Consider the following 24,828-nt stretch of genomic DNA (forward strand, 5'->3'; position numbering starts at 1 on the left):
AAGTATATCAATATTTCAAAACGCACCCCACAATTAAAACAAACCTCATGCACATTTGTTTTCACTAGTTGCTCCTTCAGGTCTTCAACTGTTCTCTGGTAATCATCAAGGTCACTCTGTAACCGAGAAATGCGGTTCCTCTTTGTTTTGTTACTATTCAGTAAACGTTCTAGTTCAATCTTCAGCTGTAAGATGATCTCATCTTTAGAAAATTCTTTATCTTCTTCTTTAGTCAGTGCAGCGCTGTTGAACATTACCAAAGGAGGGGGGAATAGTTGCATTAGTAGCCTATAATTATTGGGAGACTTTGAGATTCTGAGCCACTTGGAATTATTTTATGTACTAAGGCTGCATCCTAAAGTTCCATTTCAGTGAGACTTGCTCCCAAATAAACCAGTAGGATGAGCATTTCAGGTTTACTTTGAAGCGGCAGTAGAAGTTGACCTGGTATCTGGTTCTTGGACTGTGTATCCTATTCATTGCAGAGAGCTCTAGCCTTGCAATTCTAGGATGCTATAATTGGCAACAGAGTAGTTTAAAATGGACTCACTATCAAAGAGTTTAAGGCACCTGCTTAGTTAAACGACAAATGAAGAGCTCACAAATTCACTTTTGCATGTATTTATTAGAGGATATACAGATTACCCTTCCAGTTGGCTTGTGTCATTGGGGCATTTCAACTGTCCCCATAACTGATTCTAGCAGTGCTAGCCATTCAGTTTTTTACCTAAGGAGAGTAATAACCATCCAGTTTATTTTAGTTATTTATTGCATATATATACCATCTTTTATCTTCCAAGGATCACAGGGTGGGGTTCATGGTTCTCCTCCTCCCCATTTCACAACAGCCCTACAAGGTAGTTTAGGCTAAGAGATGGTGAGGGAGGCAGTGAGCTTCATGGCTGAGTGGGGATTCAAACCCTGCTCTTCCAGGTCCTAGTCCAACACTAACCATTACGCCACACTGGCTCTATCAACATTTCAACTTTTCCCATAACTAATTCTAGCAGTGCTACCCATTCAGTTTCTATCTAAGGAGAGTTGTGAACTCATCATATGCCCACCTAGTCCCTTCCCTCTCAATTTTCCAAGGGCTAATAGAAATTGCATTGTTTAGATGTTCTTCGATCTGGAGTACCATTTAGAGATCATCTAGCTATTTGGCATCTTGTTTTGCTGTAGTGCTATTATTTTATTTAACATTTTCATGGTTGTTTTACTGTTATTTTTGTTTTATCATATGCTGCTTGAGGGCTTACCCAAGAAGTGGCTTATAAATTGCAAAACAAATAAGACCAAATAAACTTGCCCTAAATTTTTGGTTCTACCACCACAAATATAGCTCAAGCTGTACACCTTCAGCTTGCATATTTTTATGCTGGCTTAAAAACAAAGACTTAACACCACACTATGTTGCAGCCTTAAATTTACTAGTGAAGGTTTACACTGTATCTTTACATCAATCTTAAACACAACTATTACAAGTCCATTCTCTTCTTATGAAAACCACTGCTACTTTGGCAATAATCTACACAAGAAAAATGAATAGAAAGAAAGCAGTAACGGTTGTATTTTACCTAAAAGTACAATTTAAATATGTAACAAAAACATGTATCACACAGGTACATTAATAAGGAGAATAATTTTTAGGGGTCCAGGGAATGGGAAGGCAACAACTTATTCTTCAGAATTACTAAAGTTCAGTAGATATGGACTTGAACAGTCCCTTGGATAGCAGACTACTGCAAGCCCCATGTGAAAGTGAGATTTAAAATTTTAAAACATAATAGGGAGATATGATACTATTTGGACAACATTTCAATATTAGTCATTTTCAAATTAGAAAGCTGTTCACCCAGTACCTGTTAAATCCAGTTTTCTTTTTAATACCCAAATCTACATAAGAATCAGTCACGTCTACATTCAATTCTCCACCTGGGTCACTGAGAAACACACCATGTTTCGCAGCAGATTCATATAAAACCAATTCTTCTTTAAGTTCCTTTAACTCTTCCTAAAATACAGGGGGAGCGGGGAATGGAAGATAAACAAATCCAGAATAGGTTAGGAATATAGACTTGCTAACATTTAACCAATTATCACGGCCGATTAATGTGAGTCCAAAAGATGAGCTATCGCGCACAGCACTGAACCCAGAAATAACCGAAAATGTCATGAAACACGTCACTAAAAGGGTGGAACGGGAGCGAGACTCGCTTATACACACTACAACAATGAGCACAGGGGCCAGGAACGGAACCCCCTGGCAAAATGGTTGTTGACTGTAGTCATAGCTGAGTGTGCAGTTAAGCAACTGTTTAATTTCTTAAAATACCTATATATGACAATGATGATCTGTAGGCCAAATAAAGTGAAACTGGTAAGATATATATATTATTGTCATACCCTTCCCCCATGTTGAGCACCAGGTAGTATCTGATCAAAGGAATTTACTTTAACAATGAAACAGCTTTAGGGACTGACAGACGTTCATTGGGCCACTTTATTCTGGAAGTGTCTGAGTGCTGTCTATTCCAACCGACTGATTACTGAAAGAATCCAGTACTCAATGACACTGTCTCCAAGAATTCGGGGCAAATGCCTAGTGGAAAGACTCCTTTGATTCCTGGATTTCAAGAAGATGGGCTGAATGCAAGAGGTGGCCCTATAGTATGCACAGATATCTTTGATGGGTAATAAAACTTGGTTCATTCATATTCTTAACGGCAGCACACTTCTCACTATAGATATGTCATTAAGTGCCATTTTTCCACTAGGAAATAAATATAAAGGAAATTTTAAAGTACGGTAAAGCTCTAGTTCACAATGAATACATGGGGTGGCCTTTTGTCATGTCTGCCTACATCATCCTCCGTCAGTAAAATGAAACAATCTTATGGTGTGATGAAAGAACACATGGGATAAGGATTACCCTGTATTTTGCACACTGGGCGCACGGGGGAGGGGGCGAATCCCACGCATATTTACTCTGTTGTAATCCTCAATGAGTTGAACAGCAAGCTCCATAGTAAATGAATTTAGGACTGCTGAAATTAGCGACAGTAAAAATAAACCGTTCAGTCTAGTCTCCAACATCACAATGATCTCAGCATACACCAACATACTATTTTTTAGAATGTTTATAAACCATTAAAAAATATCAGGGCAGCAAACTGCAACATATGGGCAGACCAGCACAGAATGCAGCATAAAAAGCTTGGGAAATCAGCGAAGGTTTAGACCTGGCAACAAAAGCATTTCAAGGCTACTGCCAGCTGCACTACCATGGAGAGAGTGTTCCACAAACAAGGCACCATAAGAGAGAAGGCTCTTTCCCCTGTTGTCACATATCCTATAAAGATAGTTTTGAGCAGAGCCTCCCCTGGACCTCTGAAGACATATCTAGGCTGGTATAGGGTAAAGTGTTTTTTCAGGTATTTGGACCCCATGCTGCTTAGAGCTTAGTAGGTAAGCACCTTGAAAGAGTGCCCAGGCCAAAATCGTGAAGTATTTAAACAGGATAATAAACCAACCTGCAGAGCCTTATTCATTTCATTGCTTATCAGCTGGACAGACTGGGCTTGCTGAAGCTGCATGCGTAACTGATTTGTCTCCTTCACCAAACCTGAAAAGAAAGAGCTGGAATTAATATATCGTGAGTATACGGTAAGAACGGCAGAGATGGGGTGGGGGTGGGGGTTGTCAAGTGACCTTGACTAAGGTCTATTTTGGCATTAAAAAGAATATACATTAATAACTCAAATTAGAAACAGTAATCAGGTAGCAGCATTTTTAAATGTACCCTTTTAAAGATTCACTGAAATGCTGGATTTTTCTACTACAGAGAGGATGTGGACGTTATGGCCCTATGTGAATGGAAGGTACTCAAGTTCTCGGTTTTTGGTGTGTGTTTTTTATAAAAAAAATCTTTTCCAGCATTTGAGACTGTGGCAGCTTTATTTCCTTTGAGTTTTTCCTTGCACTTTAAAATAAAAGTAATGATGAGTACATAAGACATGTCCAATGTTTGCTTTTCTTTAGCTTGCCCGAAGCTGAAGGAAACTGTGAAACTCTGCCAAAAAAAACAGGATGAACAAGGCTGGCTTGGTAAAATAGTTAAGTTTTGGGGTTTTTTTTTAAGGAACAAGATGTCTAAATGTATACAGTGGTATCTTTAATGTCACTTACAGAGGCATTTCACAGTATTTCTTTAGCCAGCAGGAATATTTTTCAGTGTGGAGTTGGCAGGGCTTATGTCACTTAAGTATCACCTGCCACACTCATCATCACTTATTTACCCTGTTACGCAAGGTTCGCTTAAAAGGAAGTTTTATTCTGCTGAAACTTTCCATCTTTCTCCTTGCAAGAGGCCTCTCACCACCTATGCCACCTAGGTATCCGATCTAGTCGCTTTTTTAGGATGACACCCTAAGCAAAGGAAGTGCCGTATGAGCTTCGTCATAATGTATGAGCAATCCAGGATTACTTACGTATGATGAGGGGCTTTCTTAATTCCTACCTCTCAAATAACTCTTTTTACCACTGATTTGTTGGCCAAGGAATACCTGTACATTTGCCACGGAATCCCAAGTGTTTTTCAGAGGATTCTAGGGCGCAGCTTGTATGGTGTTTGTACGATTCGCTAGGTAAGCTTGTTGGGACAACTTTTCACCATACACTAGGGGTTGTCAACCTGGTCCCAACCGCCCACTAGTGGGCGTTTCAGGATTCTAGGTGGGCGGTAGGGGGTTCTATGGCACAAGCTGAATCCTTCTTCCATTGAGCACTGGTGGGCAGTAAGAAATTTTACCATCAAGAAAGATGCATTAGTGGGTAGGTATAAAAAGGTTGACTACCCCTGCCCTACACAAACCAAGAATGCATTCCTAGAATGTGCCCATTAATCACCTGCAACTGTGAATCAATAGCTTTCTGCGATGTCAAATACACAGGTTATCAGGGCTCTGTTATAGTTGCTGTTTCCATTGAGGAAACCTGGAGTTCCTCAGAAACAAATTCAAAAACCAATAACTATCATGCTCAGACGATACTTAAGAATAGCATTAAGCTATTGTCCCAAAGGAACTGACATATGGTTTCTTCATCTGCACCTATCTTTACTCTAAAGCAGGGGTCTGCAACCCGCGGCTCCGGAGCCGCATGTGGCTCTTTTACATCTTTGCCGCGGCTCCGGGGCGGATACTAGCGAGGGGAGGAGGCGCATTGTGCGCCCCGACACTCCTCACTGTGGCGGGCACTGTACTGGCTGTGATGTCGCATGGGGGCGGTGCATGCATTAGTCACGCACCGTCCCGACGTCACCTTCCCGCTGTCAGATCGTGGCTCCGGAGATATATTTGTTTTAAATGTCGCAATGGTTTTGCGGCTCCCAGTTGTTGTTTTTTCTTCGGAAACAGGTCCAAGTGGCTCTTTTTGTCTTAAAGGTTGCAGACCCCTGCTCTAAAGGTTACTGTTTTGAGACTATTGTGATTTTTCAGGCAAATACCTATTCAAAACATGAGCAGATCTTCATTCATGTTTGCCACCAAAACAATGCAAATATGACAAACCTGTCTGCAGCAGATTTGCACACTGGTTTTGGCTTTCTTCTAGACTTCTTGAGAGCCGACTGATAATTTCATTTTTTTCCATTTTGCTTTCCTCAAGAGTTCTTTCAAGTTGTTTCACGTGTTCCTTTAGATGGCAGCAAAGTTCTGACTGATAAAAGAATTGTATAAAAAGTTTCCAATCAATACCTTTACAAAAAATTTATGCCACTTTCCCCCTCCAAAAAGGACTCAAATAAGCTTACATTAAAACACAATTACCAAACTAAAAGCAGCATCACAGAACAAGAGCACAAAAGAGGCAAAACAGCTAAGCAATAGAATCAAAAGCTTATTTAAAGAGAAATGTCTTTGAACGCAAACAGCAAGCAACACAAACAAACACCAGAATGTGTGTCCATATAGGCTACATTGTTCCCAATCAAGTTTAATATTAAAATCATCCATATTTCACAATTGGGTGTGTGGGGTGGCACGAAACACAAAAACATAAAACTATTTACGTATTCTCAATTAAATAACACAACAATTGAAAAAAATGTATAGACATTTTGTTTTTTTCATTCCATTGTAAGCCATCTAATTCATCTTCTGGATCTCAGATTTATACCAGCAGTGGAAAAGTTTAAATAGTTCCAAACTATACAGTGGTGCCTCACAAGACGAAATTAATCCGTTCTGTGAGTCTCTTCGTCTTGCGGTTTTTTTGTCTTGCGAAGCACGGCTATTAGCGGCTTAGTGGCTATTAACGGCTTAGCGGCTTTAAGAAAAAGGAAACAAACTCGCAAGAACTCGCAAGACGTTTCCCATAGGGAAATTTGTCTTGCGGAACGACTCAAAAAACGGAAAACCCTTTCGTCTAGCGAGTTTTTCGTCTTGCGAGGCATTCGTCTTGCGGGGCACCACTGTAGTTCTTCTTCATAATTTATTTTAAGGGGAACCAAGTTCTCTCAAGCTGGTTTTTGCTCTGACTTTTTTCTCATCACAGTAAGCGTAGACATCATGACCAGATACCATTTTTTATTATTATTAATCCACTCTCCTTCAGTTGAGATTCCTCAAGTATGTCATTTGACTACTATTAACATTTTTGCTTCAATTAGCAATTCACCACCAAATTACTATGTTCTGATTGTTATTATTATTTTAAGATGTAAATTCTTTTTTGGGTAACAGACACAATGGTATATTATATCCAATCATATTTTACATATTTTCCAGAATATCTTTTGCACAGGATTATACATCATATGCTCCTGCCAACCTAGCAATTCAAAAGCACGTCAAAGTGCAAGTAGATAAATAGGTACCGCTCCAGCAGGAAGGTAAACGGTGTTTCTGTGGGCTGCTCTGGTTCGCCAGAAGCGGCTTAGTCATGCTGGCCACATGACCCGGAAGCTGCATGCCGGCTCCCTCAGCTAATAAAGCGAGATGAGCACCGCAACCCCAGAGTCGGCCACGACTGGACCTAATGGTCAGGGGTCCCTTTACCTTTATACATCATATAATCTGCTTCACTAGTGATTTTTTTTTTTAAGGGAGGTAGGGGGAAGGAAAAGAAAAATTGAAACAAGGCTTTAGGATGGTTCAGGTATCACAAACTTAGTCCAATATACTGTGGTTTCTTAAAGGAGCTGTTGCAAGGATAGCTTGCTCCTGGCTTGATATATGAAGCTACTCTTAGAGTTATTGCTATTGCCTCTTGAGCTTTTTGTGGGATGAATCAACTTTCTTTTCAGCCACATCCTTCAAAATGGTGCCTCCAGCACGCAGCCAGGAGGGTGGCTTTTTTCCTCATGTGGGTGTAGAAAGAGGCAGGAACAGAAAAAGATTAAAAGGAGTGCCTAAAGCCTTTTTTTTTTTTTTAGTTTAGACCACCTCCTTATCAGATTTCATATCTTTTATTATGTCAGTTGGTAAAGTCTCTTTAAGGTTTTAGATCACTTCTTTAGTAAATAAAAATGAAGGTGGGGAAGTATGAACCAGTCCCAAAGATGGATGCTTTTGATAATTGACATTTATCAACTTTAAGAGCAATGTCCTTCAGGGGCCTCTGGTGGTGACCCTGGGAAACTGCAGCCCAATTTAAAGAGAGAAAAATTGCTGTGCTTCTAGGAGTGGTGGGGCAGGAACGAAAGCTGGTGTATAAACAATTTGAAGTCAAGTGATCCCCAATTTTTTAAGAATGATTTGCTGAATTAGATCTTCAGCATTACAAATTCATGTCAAAGCAGGTCCATGACTGGAAGTCAAAGGAGTGAGGATAGTTACTACCATCTGTTTCAATTTCTAAAATAAAGGAGAAAGCCACTGAAGACAACTGAGCTCTGTGGTTTTGTAGTTTCCATGCATTCTGTATGCTTCCCTTCCAAGTGTATTTTCAAATGGAGAGTTGGTATTTAGAATCTTTGTCAGATGGAAAAAGCAGAACATCGCAACGTTTCATGCCCTCTGTGTGATATTTTCAATATTGTAAACCTCAATCTGACCTGCTCCTGGAATGCTATATTCCTAGCATCCAGTTTCTGCTGCAAAGACAAGGCTTGTTCTTCATGTTTCTGTTTGAGCGCTGCAACGATCGCCTCATGCTGCTCTCTTGCACGCTGGAGGGTGTCAGAGCGTCGAAGTTCCAAAAGCTGCTGCTGCATGGTTTCCATTGCAACTTCTGCAACTTTAGACTGTTTGATCAGCTACAAAAACAAACAAAAATCAAACAGGAACATGTGTTAGTTCAAAATGATTCTCTAGCCCCTTTAAAAAAAATAAAATTATTTACATAAATTCTCTGGTTACAAACTATTCAACTTCTTAAATAGAATGCCATATCATGTTACAAAGCAAGTATTGTGCAACTATATTCGGCTAAGAATATCCATAATAATCAAGTTTTAAAAAATGCTAATACATAATAAAAGGCCACTTTTGCTTGGAAATGTGGACTGCTTGCATACTTCTTTCCCAAAGCAATTTACAGCATGTAGTTTTCTTCAAGACCATGATGTCACACACTTTTCTTAGTCACTGATTAATTTCTGGATGATTACTGTTTCTCCAAGATTTTGCTACCAAATGTTATCTGAGATGCTATCTACAATGAGATACAAGAACCCTTTGATTGTTCTTTATCTTCTGCTTAATATGTTCTAACAACATTATAATTGGATTTAGTTGCAGACTGTATCCTGTAATTCCCCTTTTAGTATCTCTGATATCTTTCCAAACAATCCTAATCCAGTTGAGTCCTACCATATATGAGTGATGGCTCTCTTTTCTTTATGACATCACCAACAAAATTCTGAAATGTTGCAGTACTTTGGCAAATCTTTTAATAACTATGAGAATTGTAATAGTTACAGTACCTGCTCCTCGTTGGCAGCTAGCGTCTGAATTTGTGTTTCTAAAGCTTTTATTTGGCCTTCTAGCTGAATTTCCCTTTCTTTGGCATTTTGATGGAGTTTTTGACTTTCCTGGAGACTGAGACACATGCCATCTTTTTCATCTTTTTTAAAAAAGAAAGAAAAATATTTAAAACCGCTAGATTAAGTTTGAGGGGGTGGGGGGAAAGGACTACGATGTCTACCTGTCAAAATGGCCCATGTGTGGTGGGGAGACCAAATGATCTTGCCCACTGGTTGAATCCTGTTCCCTACCCCTGAAATAGTCCCTGCTCACAAGCAATTGTAAACATTAATACAAATGCAGTGATCAGCATGGAAAGAATGAACACACAATTTGTCTCTAATGAAGTAATTTAAATTTAGGGTCCAGATTGGTGTAGTTTTAATTTAATGAACACACAAATTATAGTTCGGGCAATAAATGATAGCAAAATAACAGTGTGCGCCTTGTTTATTATATGTAAAAAGCACTTCAATATTAACTCTTGCATATCTGGTCCTCTTACTGCCCTTTTGGCATTTTATCTTTGTTATTTCCCAAACTTCTAACACACTTCTGCCAAGAATTCAAGTGATCTCGGTCAATAATCCCAAGTGGGAGTGAACTGGGTGAAACAGCCTCAAATTCCAAATCAGGATTCCTTCTGGATCTAATCTGGTCTACGGGCAGGGGGCTCCCCGCCACTGCCAGAGAAGAAAATATTTTATTTCTAAGGGAGCTAGAATCCTCACAAACCAAACCAAAACTCTGCAGGTTCCTCCCCAAGGCAAAGAGATTTACCTTTTACAATTGCAAGCTGATGAGACAGATACCTAATCTGCTGGGCTCTTTCTTCCAGCTGGTTATTAAGTTCTTCCAGTTTTCTTCCTTTTGCTTTATTAAGAACCTGAAGTTGCAGAATCTGCATGTTGTCTGGAGAATCTGTCAATTCAGATACAACTTCCAAACATCAGATATTAAAATATGTATGCTTTCCTCAACTAATATAAATATGGCCATATTTTTTTTAATGGAGGGATAATTATATCTTGATAAAAATATCAGAAGTTTTGCCTTTTGATTCCCACCCACCCCAATTAGATGACAGAGCCAACTATGAAGCTTATATGCAGGGATCCGAATATTTAAACTCCAAAAACCCCACAAATTAAGTCTTTGCTGTCCCAGAGCTGCTGGGCAAGCAACTTTACCTACAGCATTCTGGCATTTAAGTGGTATAGTAATTACTAAAATAAACTGAGGGAACTCAACCCACCAGGCAATAGCACTGTGGCTGCCTGCAATTTGACCATTCACTTTTTCCTTCCTAGTTCCCATTCAGTTTTTGTTTATGAATCTTACACAAATCATATGATGGAAAGGCAGAGAGCCTTCCACAAGATCAACGGCGGGGCGGTCTGAGCACGTGTCTTGTGAGGCTTGTTGTGAGCATGTTGCTTGAAGGGTGTGTTCATGGCTGGCTGGTTTATCTGCCAGAGAAGGCCCCTTCAGGAGGTGACCAATTTTTTGTTCTGCTGGCAAATAGTGAGGCAATCACTGCAGCAAGTATCAGAGCCTGTGTTTATTATGGGTAGGAAATGTCTGAAAGCTGCTCACTGTGAAGGCAGTACACCTTGCAATATACACCTAATAAAAGGGCTACCTCTGCCAAGGTGCAAAGCTCTATTTTGTAGGGATGGGTAAACGTAAATGCTGGCCTGAGTGTGCAGAGCTGTTGAAATAGCTGTTACTCTGTCAAGTGGGCAGTAACACACCTGGGTGCCTACAGGTGTTGTGATTCATAGACTAGAATGAGTGTGTGTGTGTGTGTGTGTGCGCACACACACACACACACACACACACACACACACACATACCCACACCCATCCTTAATTCACCTTGCTATGATAGGATGAAATGATACAAAGCGCTTTGTTCTTTCGATGTGTGTCCTAACTGTCCTTCTGAAATCTAGCATGTGCCAAGATTGCTCTATAGGGTGGGAGAAGTGCAGGAAAAAGGATAGAAATATTAATTCCTAGGTACTGTGGAAAGTGGTGCTGGTTTTTGTGTGAAATGTAGGGTCTGTATGAAGAATCACATTGTCCTTGAGAAACAGTTCTTTTTTCATTGAGAGAGCCTTGAACGCCTGGCTGAGGTAATACTACCTGGAATGCTACTTTTAAGGAGAGTAGGCGCAGAGAAACCAATCTGGTGGGTTCAAAAGGAGGCTGACCTAGCACCTTCGGGTCCATGTGTAGTCTCCAAGTCAGAAATCTGTGAACTGTTGGTCAGCTAAGGAGTGCTGCCCTTCTGAGGAATCCTTTCACTTGCAGATGTGGCCAACAGACCTGTGGCTCACCTGGGATAGCACTGAAGTTAGTGCAGAAACTTGGTGTCTCAGTGTTGGGCTTGAGGCCCTGTTCCACGCCAGATTAAAGGAACTGCGAGAACTCTGAAGCCAGGTTCCAGTTTGCCCATCCACTTTCTATGGCACCATCTGGAAAAGGCTCCCCACAAAAGGCCTCATAAATCCAGTTAGTTGATGCCTTCTGGAGGCCAGAATTGTGTCAATCACCTGTGTAGCACGTCCAATCTTCTGGAGTCTTTGCCTCTCAACCTGAGAGAGGTCCAATATTGGCCTGGATTTTGGGAAAGGCATGCCTGTTCAGTGTCCACTCTGCTGGCTAGATATAGTCTGATGAGGTAGTCTGTTGTACTGTGCTGTGCTACAATCAAGGCCAGGTTTTCTTCTGCAAAGATAAGGAAAGCTTGTGCCTCTTTTAGGAGCAAGCGTGATCTGCCGGCCCCTTGGTATTCTAGGTGTGCTTTTGTGGTTGTGTCTTCTGTCAGGACCAACACTTTTGTGTGAAGTGTCTTGGTGCTAGACTGACTGCCCTGAGCGCTAGCCAGTTTATGGTGTGTGTTGCTTCACTGCTTGACCAAGTTGTTTGCGCCCCTTAATGTTGGCAGTGTGCATTTGGTTAGCTAGGATGGATCCAGCCACCAGCTCAGAGACTGTTTCACCAGCTTGTGTGTGCATCTTCATCACTGCAAAGGTTTTTCCAGTTGGGAGCCAAAGAAGACAGTAAAGAAGGAAATGAAGTTAGGGTTGTTGTTGTTTCTTAGAAAATACTTCAGAAAAAGAGCAATAAAGAGAAAAGGGCAAAGATAGGGTGGTAGCAGGAAAGGAAGCCAGCAGAGACCACAAAGAGAGCAGAGCAGGGGAAATATAGCCACTTTAGGAGAAGGCAGGGACTAAACTGAAGAAGCCTAAAGGGAAAAGAAGAAGAGGAAGAAGAGTTTGGATTTGATATCCCGCCTTTCACTCCCTTTAAGGAGTCTCAAAGCGGCTAACATTCTCCTTTCCCTTCCTCCCCCACAACAAACACTCTGTGAGGTGAGTGGGGCTGAGAGACTTCAGAGAAGTGTGACTGGCCCAAGGTCACCCAGCAGCTGCGTGTGTAGGAGCGGAGACGCGAACCCGGTTCCCCAGATTACGAGACTACCGCTCTTAACCACTACACCACACTGGCACATACAGATCAACTAGTCACATGTCCCTGACTTAGGCAAATCACAGGGCACTACTGTCTATAAAGGCTATCTCATCTGCTACCCCCAGAACATCAATTCTTAGAGTAATTAACAACTTACCCTCACCAGTACCCAAAAATTCTTGTTGCATCTCTTCAAATGCGTCATTTCTTCTTGTTGCATCTGGAGAAATAGGAACTGGTTGCTGGATGTTATTCTGGTATGGCTTATATACTACTTTGTAAGGCTCCACAGTTGTTTCTGAAGTGCCACATTGCAACTACAACAGAAAAACATAATTTCTTTAAAAAGTAAAAGTTGCTTCTTACATTTGTTATCAGAGTTCCAATAACCAATTATGAAATATACATGTACTGTATAGTGCCACATATAAAGGAAGCATATATAAGCCCCACTTTTCCCTTTAATACATATGACTGAATTCATACACTTTGCCTCTCGTCACCCATGTACTTTATTTTGTATTCTATTTTTTTCTGTTGTTGTTTTTTTACAAAGTAATAATCATAAATAAATAAGAATAAAAGTGTGCACCCCACCACTGAGACCATTCCATTGTAACTATCCAACCTCCCAAAATTTCAACACCTCTTGCAATGGTTTGACCCCTTTCCATTTTAACAGTACAAATTCTACAAACACCTTCCATATCTCCTCAAAAATATTTCTCCTGCGTATTCCTCGTCTTACCTTAATGGCACATGTTAATTTATCATTAATAGCTATATCCCACACCTCTTTATATACTCATGTACTTAAAAGAAAACACTTCCTGTATTTTCTATTTGTTTCTGATACCTGGCTCAAACAATATGTGAAATGTAGTACCCCAAGACCTTAATTTGGAAACCATTACTTGGAAAGAAGCCCTAACGATTTCAACAGAGCTTAGACCCAACTCAGAAGTGCCAGATTTGCTATTTGAAAGTTACAAACTGACTTAATCTTGAGGTTGTAGTTTTCTTGCAATGCCACTAGTTTTCACAACTTTGGAAGAGGAGTATCAGGAAATGAGAAAACAAAATAGCAGCTTCAAAGAGTCTACATACCTTCAAGTTTTCCTTCTTAGCATCAATGAAATTGTCTGCTTTGCTGTGTTGCTTAGTGAACTCTTGCTGGTGACCATTTGTGTATGGCCTAAAGTTTTCTGGAAGGTGATATATATTGTCTTGTTGGTAGTGGCTAGATGCTTTAAACCCATCTCCTCCCAGATACACTTCATCAGATCCATCCTCACTAGCTCTGCCAGAAATCTCATACATGCTTTTATCTTCATCTTCATTGTGATGCTCTGACCAGTCACTGCCATGCATTTCACCTTGGAAGTTGCCTTGGTCATATAAAAAGCGCTCAGCATACAAATTCTGACCCTGTTCATAGTCCTGTGAATAAAGTTAGTTAGCACAACTGGGTACTAGTTATGTTACAGCTAGAAAAGTTTGAAAGACAACATGAATAAATTATTATTTTGCAAACCTGAGCAAAGATAAAGATAAACAAGCAAGCAAGCATGCCAATCTGGTCCACTGTATGTCGTATTAACTTACACTTGGTGGATTTGTTGCAACTGGATGATCATTCCATCTGTTGGCATCCTGATCCCAGGGTTTCTGCGCTCTATAAAGAAAGCACATGGAGCCATAGGAAACACATGAGCATATGTAGCATTATTGTGATATATATATTATTAGCTGAACTTTTTTCTTCATCTGGCCTCCTATAATAATAATAATAATAATAATAATTTATTATTTATACCCTGCCCATCTGGCTGAGTTTCCCCAGCCACTCTGGGCGGCTCCCAATCAGTGTTAAAAACAGTACAGCGTTACATATTAAAAACTTCCCTTAAGATGTCTTCTGAATATCAGGTAATTATTTATCTCTTTGACATCTGATGGGAGGGCGTTCCACAGGGCGGGTGCCACTACCGAGAAGGCCCTCTGTCTGGTTCCCTGTAGCCTCACTTCTCGCAATGAGGGAACCGCCAGAAGGCCCTCGGCGCTGGATCTCAGTGTATCCTACTCACTGGATCCTACTCAGGCAGTTGATGTTGCTCATACAGTTACTGTGAGTGCCATTTGAAAATTTCAACACTGTCAGGAGTGGGTGGAGGATAATATAGAGAGTCAAGTTTCTTACTGTTCATGGTCCTCAGGTGCACTGTAATCAGAGAGGTGATCTCCGCTGTCTTCTAGCATATCATGGGGAAGGTCTGTTAATAGCTGCTGCAACTGAAATAAGACTTATTATAGTTACATAAACATGCAGAAGACTGGACTAGATGATCCCCAGGGTCCCTTCCAACTCTACAATTCTATATTTATTTGATTCTATGGAGCACATATCCACTAACTCGACTTGTGCTTAAGCCAAAGAGGCTTCGCCACCTTCAATACCAAAGGAATTAAACTGAGGAGAAGGCATGCTAAATTGTTCTGAAAACGCCATACCATTATAATATTGCCACCACAGCACATATTATTCTTTCTCTGCTGGGCCACGAACATTTGCACAAAAAGTATGGAAGATATTCATTCTCATAAACAAAGACATTGGATTCTTATCTCATTATACATAACAAAGCCATTTTTCACCTTCTCACCCCTTGCTTTTTCCTGTAAGACCTATTGCAGTCGTTAAGAGTCGTCAACAGGCTCATCACAGCTATCTGCCAATCACCCATTCCCACCACCCTTCTGAGTAATACCCCTCCCCACCTTCTCACTATATAGAAGGATCTGGCAACTTCTGTTTCAGTGTATCTGAAGAAGTGTGCATGCACACGAAAGCTCATACCAAGAACTAACTTAGTTGGTCTTTAAGGTGCTACTGGAAGGAATTTTTTTTGTTTTTATTCTCATAAACAAGGCAGGTAAGATGGAATAGAACCATAGTAACACATTCATTTATGGGAGCTGACCTATTGCACAACCTACACATAGATGCCTTTGAGGGGCATGCTTTGCTGCTACCCAAAACAGTAAGCAAGATTAAAATTCATCAACTTGTTCAGCACAAAGTTGCACATTGGAAATATATCTCTAAGATTGTAGTTCAGACAATTAGGTTGGATACAGACATGGCTGCAGCAGAACTCTGCTAACTGGATGCTTCATAGGCAGAATTCAGAGAAGGAAACTGTTGTCGTTGTTGCTATTAGTTGCCCCTGCATCTCCTTATACTACACCCCCATGACTGCAAGAATCTGCTCTGAAAGGTTTGGGGATCCTATGAAAGTGTGGGAGATAGTGCTGTGGGATGCAGCAGATGTCTCTGTTGGATCAGAGTCCCTTTGGAGAATGGTAAGACTGTTTGCAGATTAGACACTCTGGACCCAACGCCTGTAACTGACTACTTGAAAATAATCAGGAGCGATACATTACCCAATCACCAGTTTCTTTGTATGAGCTTAAAGGTAAAGGTAAAGGAACCCCTGACCATTAGGTCCAGTCGTGACCGACTCTGGGGTTGCGGCACTCATCTTGCTTTATTGGCCAAGGGAGCCGGCGTACAGCTTCTGGGTTATGTGGCCAGCATGACTAAGCCACTTCTGGCAAACCAGAGCAGCTCACGGAAACGCTGTTTACCTTCCCGCCAGAGCGGTACCTATTTATCTACTTGCACTTTGACGTGCTTTCGAACTGCTAGGTTGGCAGCAGCAGGGACCGAGGAACGGGAGCTCACCCTGTTGCGGGGATTCGAACCGCTGACCTTCTGCTCGGCAAGTCCTAGACTCTGTGGTTTAACCCACAGCGTCACCCACGTCCCTTGTATGAGCTTATCACTCCATTCCTCACATTTCTCAGAATACAGGGTGGGGAACTCTCCCCCAGCCCTCTGTCTGTCTCTCACACCCACACATCTCCATCTCAACTCCTAGATGACTTAGAGAAGCCAGGACAGGTAGCTGATTTGAATGTTGCACTGTTTGTCTTGACATGACATTATATTGATATGCAAACCTGCCTGAGGGAAGAGTGTGTGACAAAAGCTATCCTATCCTCCTGGCCTGAATACTGCCTCCTGCTCTGCTCCCGGAAATGATGGAGGGTGGGGTTTTATCAAAGGTAAAGGAACACCCACAACTGCTGCTGACTTCAGAAAGGAGTTGCTGCTCTTGCTGTCTAGACAGAACTATATAACTGCATTACAAGAATGGTAACCTGAAGAACATCTGTTTGAGCCTGCTTTTGCCTTCTCCCTCTGTAAGGGAACTGCCATCAGTGCCGGAGGGAGAGAGCAAGCTCCAGAGGGATCCCAGAGAGTGTACCGGGATTGGGAGAAGCAGCCCATCTTCTGGGGAAGGGAATCAGCGTAGCTCCAGTGGAGAAGGGGGGCAGATGGGGGAATCAGCGAGGCAGTCACATGACTCCTTGCCGGGGACCAGCGGGGAGAGGAAGGGTCCTCCGCTGCCTATGTCCTCCTTGCGCAGAAGGCTTCCGCGCAGGGAGAGGAGGAGGAGACTGGGCGTCAAAGAGCTTCTTTGCTGGAAGAAGTTTAAGAAACGCCCACTGACGGATTCTGCCAGCGATTGAGACAGCCACGGGTGAGTGGCTTTCCGGACAGGAAAGGTTCACTCAGGCAGCCCAGCCAGGTGTTGGCACAGGCTTACACACGAGCAACCCCTAGAACCATTACACCCTCCCATGCCTTTTCTTCGTATGTCGTGGCTTTCTAGATTATGAGTCTCTATAACCAATTTTTGTAGGCCACTCTGGGAGCGTTTCTGGCTAAATAACAAGGAATAAATGCTTTAAATAAATAATATGCAATGGAACATACAAAACTTGGGAACCCTATAATTTTACTTCGAAGCTGGAGTGGGTGGTAATAATGTAACATTATTTCAACTGAAGTATCATGATAGGAAACCAATACTGCACTTCTCTAAGTATTTTTTTTTTAAAAAGCGAGAAAATACTGTGAATGTAGAACTTAAGTCTCTGCAGGACCAACCTTTCTTTTGGGAGGGAAGAGCTACAGGCCACTTACATCTCTCAGAATACCCTTCCCCAGTATTTCTTTGTTGAGGAAGTTACTTTTCAGCAACTAACTAAAATAAACTTTCTTTACTTACTTGGAGCAAGGAATCCTGTATAGAGTGCACCTGTTCTTCCAAACCTTCAGTGAGGTTTTGGTACTTAGAATGGATCTCAACTGATACATCTGTGCAGTACATTTTCTTTTTTTCACGTTACTAGAAAACTGTACACAACATAAGTGATTATGGTGTTTTAAATTAGATACCCAATTTTTCTTCAACCTAAAACTAGCAAAGGCCTATACACATTTGTGTATTAAAGGAAAGCATCAGCCCACAAAAAGAATAACGGGCAAATAGGAGAAGTGCCTCTCTCATATTTTAGAGTGGGATTAAAGGTAAAGGGACCCCTGACCATTAGGTCCAGTCGTGATCGACTCTGGGGTTGCAGCGCTCATCTCGTTTTATTGGCTGAGGGAGCCAGCGTACAGCTTCCGGGTCATGTGGCCAGCATGACTAAGCCGCTTCTGGCGAACCAGAGCAGCGCACAGAAACGCCGTTTACCTTCCCGCCAGAGCGGGTACCTATTTATCTACTTGCACTTTGACGTGCTTTCGAACTGCTAGGTTGGCAGGAGCAGGGACTGAGCAACAGGAGCACACCCCGCCGCGGGGATTCGAACCGCCGACCTTCTGATCGGCAAGTCCTAGACTCTGTGATTTAACCCACAGCGCCATCCGCGTCCCACTAGAGTGGGATTACTATATTACAAATAAAGGGGGTAACCACATAAGTAAGACTGCACCAAAACCACCAGGAGAAGTATACCTCTTCTTTTTGGTATGACAATCAAGATTCTAAACTTATCAAATATACTACACATTGTCATCTAAATGTTCTCAGACGTTCCAAGCTGTACACTATCAACACCTTTTTGTTCAATGTTTACAATTACTATTTCTATATAGACTAGGGCTTCAGCACTGCACAGTATTGAGGACTTCAGAACTGGGGTGAAATAGATGAGTTTCTTCTAAAGATCCACTCATAAGAGTCAGCTGGTGGGGAGCAGGAAACCTTTGGAGAGCAGAGGATGCTGGAACTGGATTAGTTAAGGTATATAAGAACAGAGAGAGAAGGGTGAGCAAGGCCCTGGAAGGTTTTGAAAGCAAAACTGAGGACCTTGTGCAGGATTTGGGAACTGACAGGAAGTCAGTGTGGGGATTTAAGGAATATGATGACAAGAGAGGTGAATAATTTTAGTAGCAGAGCGCTGGAAAAATGTGAGTTGACCAACGGGAGACAACGGAAGGCCAGAAGTGGGAATACAAAAGATGCCTAAGACATTGATTCATTTTTGCTGGGGGAGGGGCAGGGAGAAAGGAAGGGCTGCATTTTTATACTGTTGTAAAGGAGAAAAGACTGTGCCTGTTGTACAAGGATTTCAGATCATCTCTATGGATCTCCAGCTGTTATGGGACTATAGTTCCCATCATCCTTGACCACTGGTCCTGCTAGCTAGGGATGATGGGAGTTGTAGTCCAACAACAGCTGGAGACAAAGTTTGGGAAACCCTGCTCTATGGATTAGAAGAGGGATGGAGAACCTCAAGGCCAGAGACCAAATGCAGCCCTCTCCTTCTGGCCCTTAGGACTATTTGTAGGCAACAGGCTCTTCCTGGCCCTGCTCTCCACCATCAAGTGTTTTGCCTGGCTGGAATGTGCCCTTTACTATTATAATCCCTCTTGTTAGGCTGGATGAAGATATAACTATAGATTGATAAATACACAGTGTGTGTGTGTGTGTGTGTGTGTGTGTGTGTGTATACCTCTCACTTTTCTGTGGCTGGAATATAGTCTGCTACATTAAGCTAACAAATCACATCCATTGTCATGCCCGCTTTTACATCCAGACTTGCTCACTACTGCCATACAGTCCCCCTTCTTCCTGGCATGCTTACTTCAGAGGTTTTGGGATAGGGGGTTTATAGAAAAATGTCTAACCAAGTCAGTCCCCACTTGCAGTATGAAGTGGTAGCACAGCCCATAAACATGTTTACACCTCTGCGAAAATTAGGGAAGCATGTCACCATCCCGGTGGAAGGCAGGGAATTAATTCAGTTAGTAATCAGCATACCTAAAGGAGGGAAAGTTGGGAGTTTTTGAAGCCACAGAAGGTGGCTTCAAAAAAACAAACAAAAATCAAGGGGCTGGTGAATTCCATTTGATATCTGAACACGAATGCATTCTGGCAAATTATCCTAGTTTACTAAAGGTAAAGGTACCCCTGCCCGTACGGGCCAATCTTGACAGACTTTGGGGTTGTGCGCCCATCTCACTTAAGAGGCCAGGGGCCAGCGCTGTCCGGAGACACTTCCGGGTCACATGGCCAGCGTGACAAAGCTGCATCTGGCGAGCCAGTGCAGCACACGGAAACGCTGTTTACCTTCCCGCCAGTAAGCGGTCCCTATTTATCTACTTGCACCTGGAGGTACTTTCGAACTGCTAGGTTGGCAGGCGCTGGGACCGAGCAACGGGAGCGCACCCCGCCGCGGGGATTCGAACTGCCGACCTTTCGATCAGCAAGCCCTAGGCGCTGAGGCTTTTACCCACAGCGCCACCCGCGTCCCTCCTAGTTTACTACTTTGAGATAAATACTGCAGCTGTGATACTGTGAAATCCAATAGCAAGGTGTATTAAGTAGGACAGGAAGCATATCCAGCAAGGAATACTTCCCCCCTTTAATGACCAAACTAGACAAGAAGCAAAACAAATTCTATGCTGATTATTTCGCATTAATGCAACAATGACAGGAGATTGTACTGGTCAGCTGATGGTGGTGTAAGAGCCACTCTGGTTCTCTAGGACCAAATCAATACAAGTATCTTGCTGCAATACAATTAACCAGCAATAGTTTTCCTAGAAGCCCTCTTGACATAACTCCATTTAGAAATTAGCAGTTTTGTGTGTTTTTTCTCTCTCCACAAAATATACAGAACTCTCAGGGAAAACTGATACACAGCAAAATCAGTTACATGTGCAACAGGCACCCTAAAACACTAAATAAATTAAACTAAATGTATAAGAAACACATACTGAATTGCTGCATAGAACAGCAGAATCTCTCTTCATAACCAAGAGAGGCACCCACATTCCTAAATACTCCAGATAAGAGAAGGCATAATTCACAGTTCTGTTACAACAGCTGACTCCAACATGTACAGAAGCTTAAGAAATAGCAAATGACAAAAGCACTTTATTTAAAGGTGTTTTTTTAAACAGCCAGCCACACTGATAAGGAGCTGTTTCGGTGACATCATGAGACACTCAGGTGTAATTTCAAGAAGATTATGATGTCACTAGAAATGTCTTTCCAAGACAACAGTATAAGCCTTAACATAAAGTAGATTTCTGAGGTGGAGTCCAATCCCAGAATAAGGAAGTCACAGAAAAAGCTCAACAACTACACAAGTTGGACCTGCTATTATAGCTGTATAGCAGACATGCTAGGTCAGTCATATTGTGGAGCTGGAAAAGGTTCAGAAGAGGGCAACCAAAATGATCAAGAGCATAGAGCAACTCTTCTATGAGGAAAGGCTACAACATTTGGGCATGCTAGAGGTATAAAGATTATACATGGCTTAGAGAAAGTGCATATAGAGCAGGCTTCCTCAACCTTGGCCCTCCAGACATTTTTGAGACTACAATTCCCATCATCCCTGACCACTGGTCCTGCTAGCTAGGGATCATAGGAGTTGTAGGCCAAAAAAATCTGGAGGGCCGAGGCTGAGGAAACCTAATATATATAGAGAGAAATTTTTTCGTCTCTCATGAAATTAAACTTGTGGGCATTCAATGAAACTCAATGTTGAAAGATTCAGAGCAGACGAAAGAAAAGTACTTCCTCACACAGAGCACAGTTAATTCTGAAATTCACTTCCACAAGAAATAGCAACAGTCACCAACTTGGATGGCTTTAAGAGAGGATTAGACAACTTCATGAAGAACAGGTCAGCTACTAGCCACAATAGCTCTATAGTTGGTTAACTTATTTACATGAGCCAGCAGCTATCTTGTCTTAAAATCATCTGGTTGATCTTTTAAGAAGGTTTGAAAGGGAAGAACATAATATTGAAAGGAAAGAATATTGTGAATTATATAATGAACTGTGTATGATATACTGCTGGACCAGATGGGCCATTGGCCTGGTACGTCAGGCTCTTAATATGTTCTAAATCATTTCCAATGTGGTCCTTAGTGCTGAACAAGTCATCTACCCCAGCATAAGAAAAAAGGAAAGTTGGGGGCGGAGAGAGAATAAGAAACATGAAATTTTGGCAAGTCTTAGTTTTTACCTCTTGCTCCCTAGCATAGTCCTCCTGATCATATTCTTCATCTTCATGTTGTACTTGCAAAGCTGCGCTGTCAAAGTCAAGTGACATGTTTGCAATAATGTTTCTTGTTTCACCTGTGGTGGGGAAAACAAAAATTACACAATTGCAATTAATAATAATAATAATAATAAACTTTAGTGAAAGATGAAAAGAGTCCTCAAACATACAGATACCGTTCCTAAAGTGACGTTCCCATTAGCCAGAATTTGTTAGCTCGTTACTTAAAAATTCTTTGATACTGACTTCCGGGTTTTACTGCTCATAGGTTCTCCGTGAAGGAGTGGTTGTTGGAGGGGATTTCTGGGGCAATACGGAGGCTACGCGACCCCTAAAAGCTTTCAAAAGGCACATAATCGGAGTTAACAATGTTTGGTTGCCTGCTCATAAGCAGTCATTTGGCCTGTGTTACACCTATTCCTAAAGACTGACCCCCTCCGTCCTACCCCACCCCAAATTTTTCATATAACATTCCCTACTTGCAGTTCAAGTGCCAATTTTGTTCAGTTACATTACTATGCTTGGAAGGTTTGGTATTCTGAAGCAGAATATGGTTGTGGTGATTCATCACCAGTCAGATACAAATAGCAACTCCCTATATAACCTTGAAAACAGACCACTTTAGTCTCAAATAAACACCTCACTAAACCTTCCAATCACCTCTAAATTTATTCTCTGCATATTGTTCTTTAAAAATTAATCTCCAGATTTGCTACAAAATTATTATTTTGCCCCATCTGTTATGCTTTTGATGAGTTTTGTGAAACTCAATTGGTACTTAAGAGATTGAGAAATGCCTTGATGTTTGATTGCTGCATATTTATAGATCCAAGCCAGACTCCTGCACTCTTCCGTCTAAAAAAGCTAGCCTCAAGCATTCAACCTATGATTATAAAAAGCTATTTTATTTTATAGTTGCTTTGCATAGCAATGTTTGCAAAACAATGTGTAAATTGATGGCTTGCAGAGTCTACCTGTTACACTAGCAGGAGAAAGGACCAGGAGAAGTTAGCCAACCTTTTTGGTTCTGACCCTCCACATTGAAATAAAATTCCTTTCCCTGAAGACCCTGAGAGAGGCTAGAATCAATGATCCTAAATTAAAAGAATGGCCAGCCCTACTCAGCCTAAGTTCAGAAAGATTAGCTTGGAAAACCTATTATGTGTTGAGTGACTGAAACCTTGCTGAGTGAATAAGGTAGTGGGAAATATTTTGTGACGCTCCCGCTATTACTTCAAATTATAACAACGTAAGAACAGCTCTTCTGGATGAGGCCATAGGTCCATTATATTCCAGCATCCGGCGAGCCAGATGCCCAGGGAAAGCCAGCAAGGAGGACCCAAAAGCTTAACAGCACCCTTCCCACTTGTGATTCCCAGCAGCTGGTATTCAGAGGCATACCATCTCCAACAGTGGAGGTAAAAACAGAGCCATCATGGCTAATAGTATCCTCCATGCATTTGTCCAGTCCTCTTCCCCATCTCTGGGAAAGCCTTCTCCATTAACCTCAGAATTATATTTACTTCCTTACTTGCCTTTGGAAAGGCACATTTTTCTCAGCTAGCTGGCTTTTAGTTTAGCAAGCTTGGCAACTGGGATTTTGGCAAGCATCTTCTGCAAGTCCCTGGTCACCGTTTTTGTTTTGCAAGCCGCTTTGAACAATCAGAAAAGCAGCCCGAAAATGTTAACAAGCAATGTATGTGTGACGTTCTTCTGAAAACGTATCAAGAACTACTTCTAAAGCACTACATAGCACCGCACCTTTAGGCAGCACAACCCTGTAAATGAGTATTGCTCAAAAGTGTGCCTTATTGAGGCGAATTAAAATTCTGCCATTGAAGCATCTTAGGTTATGCTGCAAAGCTGCAACCCCACATCTATTTAGGCAGGTCAGTGGTACGATTGCCACCTGTCCAGTGCGTCCTGTATTGATACAGTTTTGCCCTGTATTTCAGGTCTTCTTTCTGCCAAGCTAGAGATCCTCTCCAAATGCCTGTGTTTGAAAGGGTGTGTGAAAAGTGATGTACAGTGGTACCTCGGGTTAAGTACTTAATTCGTTCCGGAGGTCCGTACTTAACCTGAAACTGTTTTTAACGTGAAGCACCACTTTAGGTAATGGGGCCTCCTGCTGCTGCCGCGCCGCCGGAGCACGATTTCTGTTCTCATTCTGAAGCAAAGTTCTCAACCCAAGGTACTATTTCTGGGTTAGCGGAGTCTGTAACCTGAAGCGTATGTAACCTGAAGCGTATTTAAGCTCCGAGTAGCCAAGAACAGATTTAAAAATCCATGTGTGTGTGCGTGCGTGTGACATGTATTCCAGGGAATAGACTGCAACAGATCACAATGGACTGCTTTCAAGTCGCTTCAGCACCAGATGAGAAAATAAAAACCGCCCCCCATTTTGCCACAAGAAAGGTGGCAACCATAGACAAGGGGGCTAGTCAAGGTAAGCGGCTACGTCAACCTTCCTCAGTTTTAGCACAAGAGCGTCCCTCTTTACCACAGCGAAGGGCACAGGTGCCTATTTAAAACATTTTGCTTCTAAAAAAAAAACTTCGTCAGAAAACGGGGTGCGAGTTGCGAGGCAAGCAGAGCAGGCAAATTCGGCGTCTAGGCCCGAGGCGCCCCGTTTCCATGGCGACGCCCAACCACCACCACCCCTCCCTGGGCGCCCCCACCGCGCTGAACCCCGCCCCGGGTTCCTACACGAGCGAGAGAGCAGCGACCCCCCACTTTTTCTCCCCCCAACAAGCAGCCGAGACGCCTCACCTGTTCCCCGTCCCCACGCCGCTAAAAGCGACCCCTTCCCTCTTCCGCGTGACGACCGAACCTGCCCGCCGTTCTTTGGATGATTGAAAGAAAGGCTGACCAATAAGGCAAGGAGACAGCCTTTCCACAAAGAGGGCGAGAGAAGCCGGTGGGTGAAGAGGCGGGCTTTGCTTTTTGTTTTT

General features: G+C 42.1%; 1 protein-coding gene across 5 annotated transcripts in view; it reads right to left on the reverse strand.

The window, feature by feature from the left end:
• CEP152 (centrosomal protein 152) overlaps nt 1–24,828 on the reverse strand; it is a 49,056-nt gene extending 24,228 nt beyond the window's left edge. For 4 of the 5 annotated variants that reach the window (XM_028705872.2, XM_028705871.2, XM_028705869.2 and 1 more), the window contains exons 1-13: nt 21,842–21,951; nt 17,584–17,711; nt 14,646–14,737; nt 14,051–14,120; nt 13,553–13,885; nt 12,603–12,762; nt 9,747–9,887; nt 8,927–9,066; nt 8,057–8,257; nt 5,571–5,718; nt 3,534–3,625; nt 1,863–2,014; nt 45–243 (exon numbers count right to left, since the gene is read on the reverse strand). In XM_028705872.2, coding sequence (XP_028561705.2) covers nt 45–243; nt 1,863–2,014; nt 3,534–3,625; nt 5,571–5,718; nt 8,057–8,257; nt 8,927–9,066; nt 9,747–9,887; nt 12,603–12,762; nt 13,553–13,885; nt 14,051–14,120; nt 14,646–14,737; nt 17,584–17,685 — 1,830 coding nt within the window. In that variant the 5' untranslated portion in view covers nt 17,686–17,711; nt 21,842–21,951. Of the gene's footprint in view, nt 1–44; nt 244–1,862; nt 2,015–3,533; nt 3,626–5,570; nt 5,719–8,056; nt 8,258–8,926; nt 9,067–9,746; nt 9,888–12,602; nt 12,763–13,552; nt 13,886–14,050; nt 14,121–14,645; nt 14,738–17,583; nt 17,712–21,841; nt 21,955–24,646 lie in introns of those variants that run through there. The other variant, XM_028705870.2, reaches the window with a different exon arrangement.

This window comes from Podarcis muralis, chromosome 14 (assembly GCF_964188315.1).
Source record: "Podarcis muralis chromosome 14, rPodMur119.hap1.1, whole genome shotgun sequence".
Lineage (NCBI taxonomy): Eukaryota > Metazoa > Chordata > Lepidosauria > Squamata > Lacertidae > Podarcis > Podarcis muralis.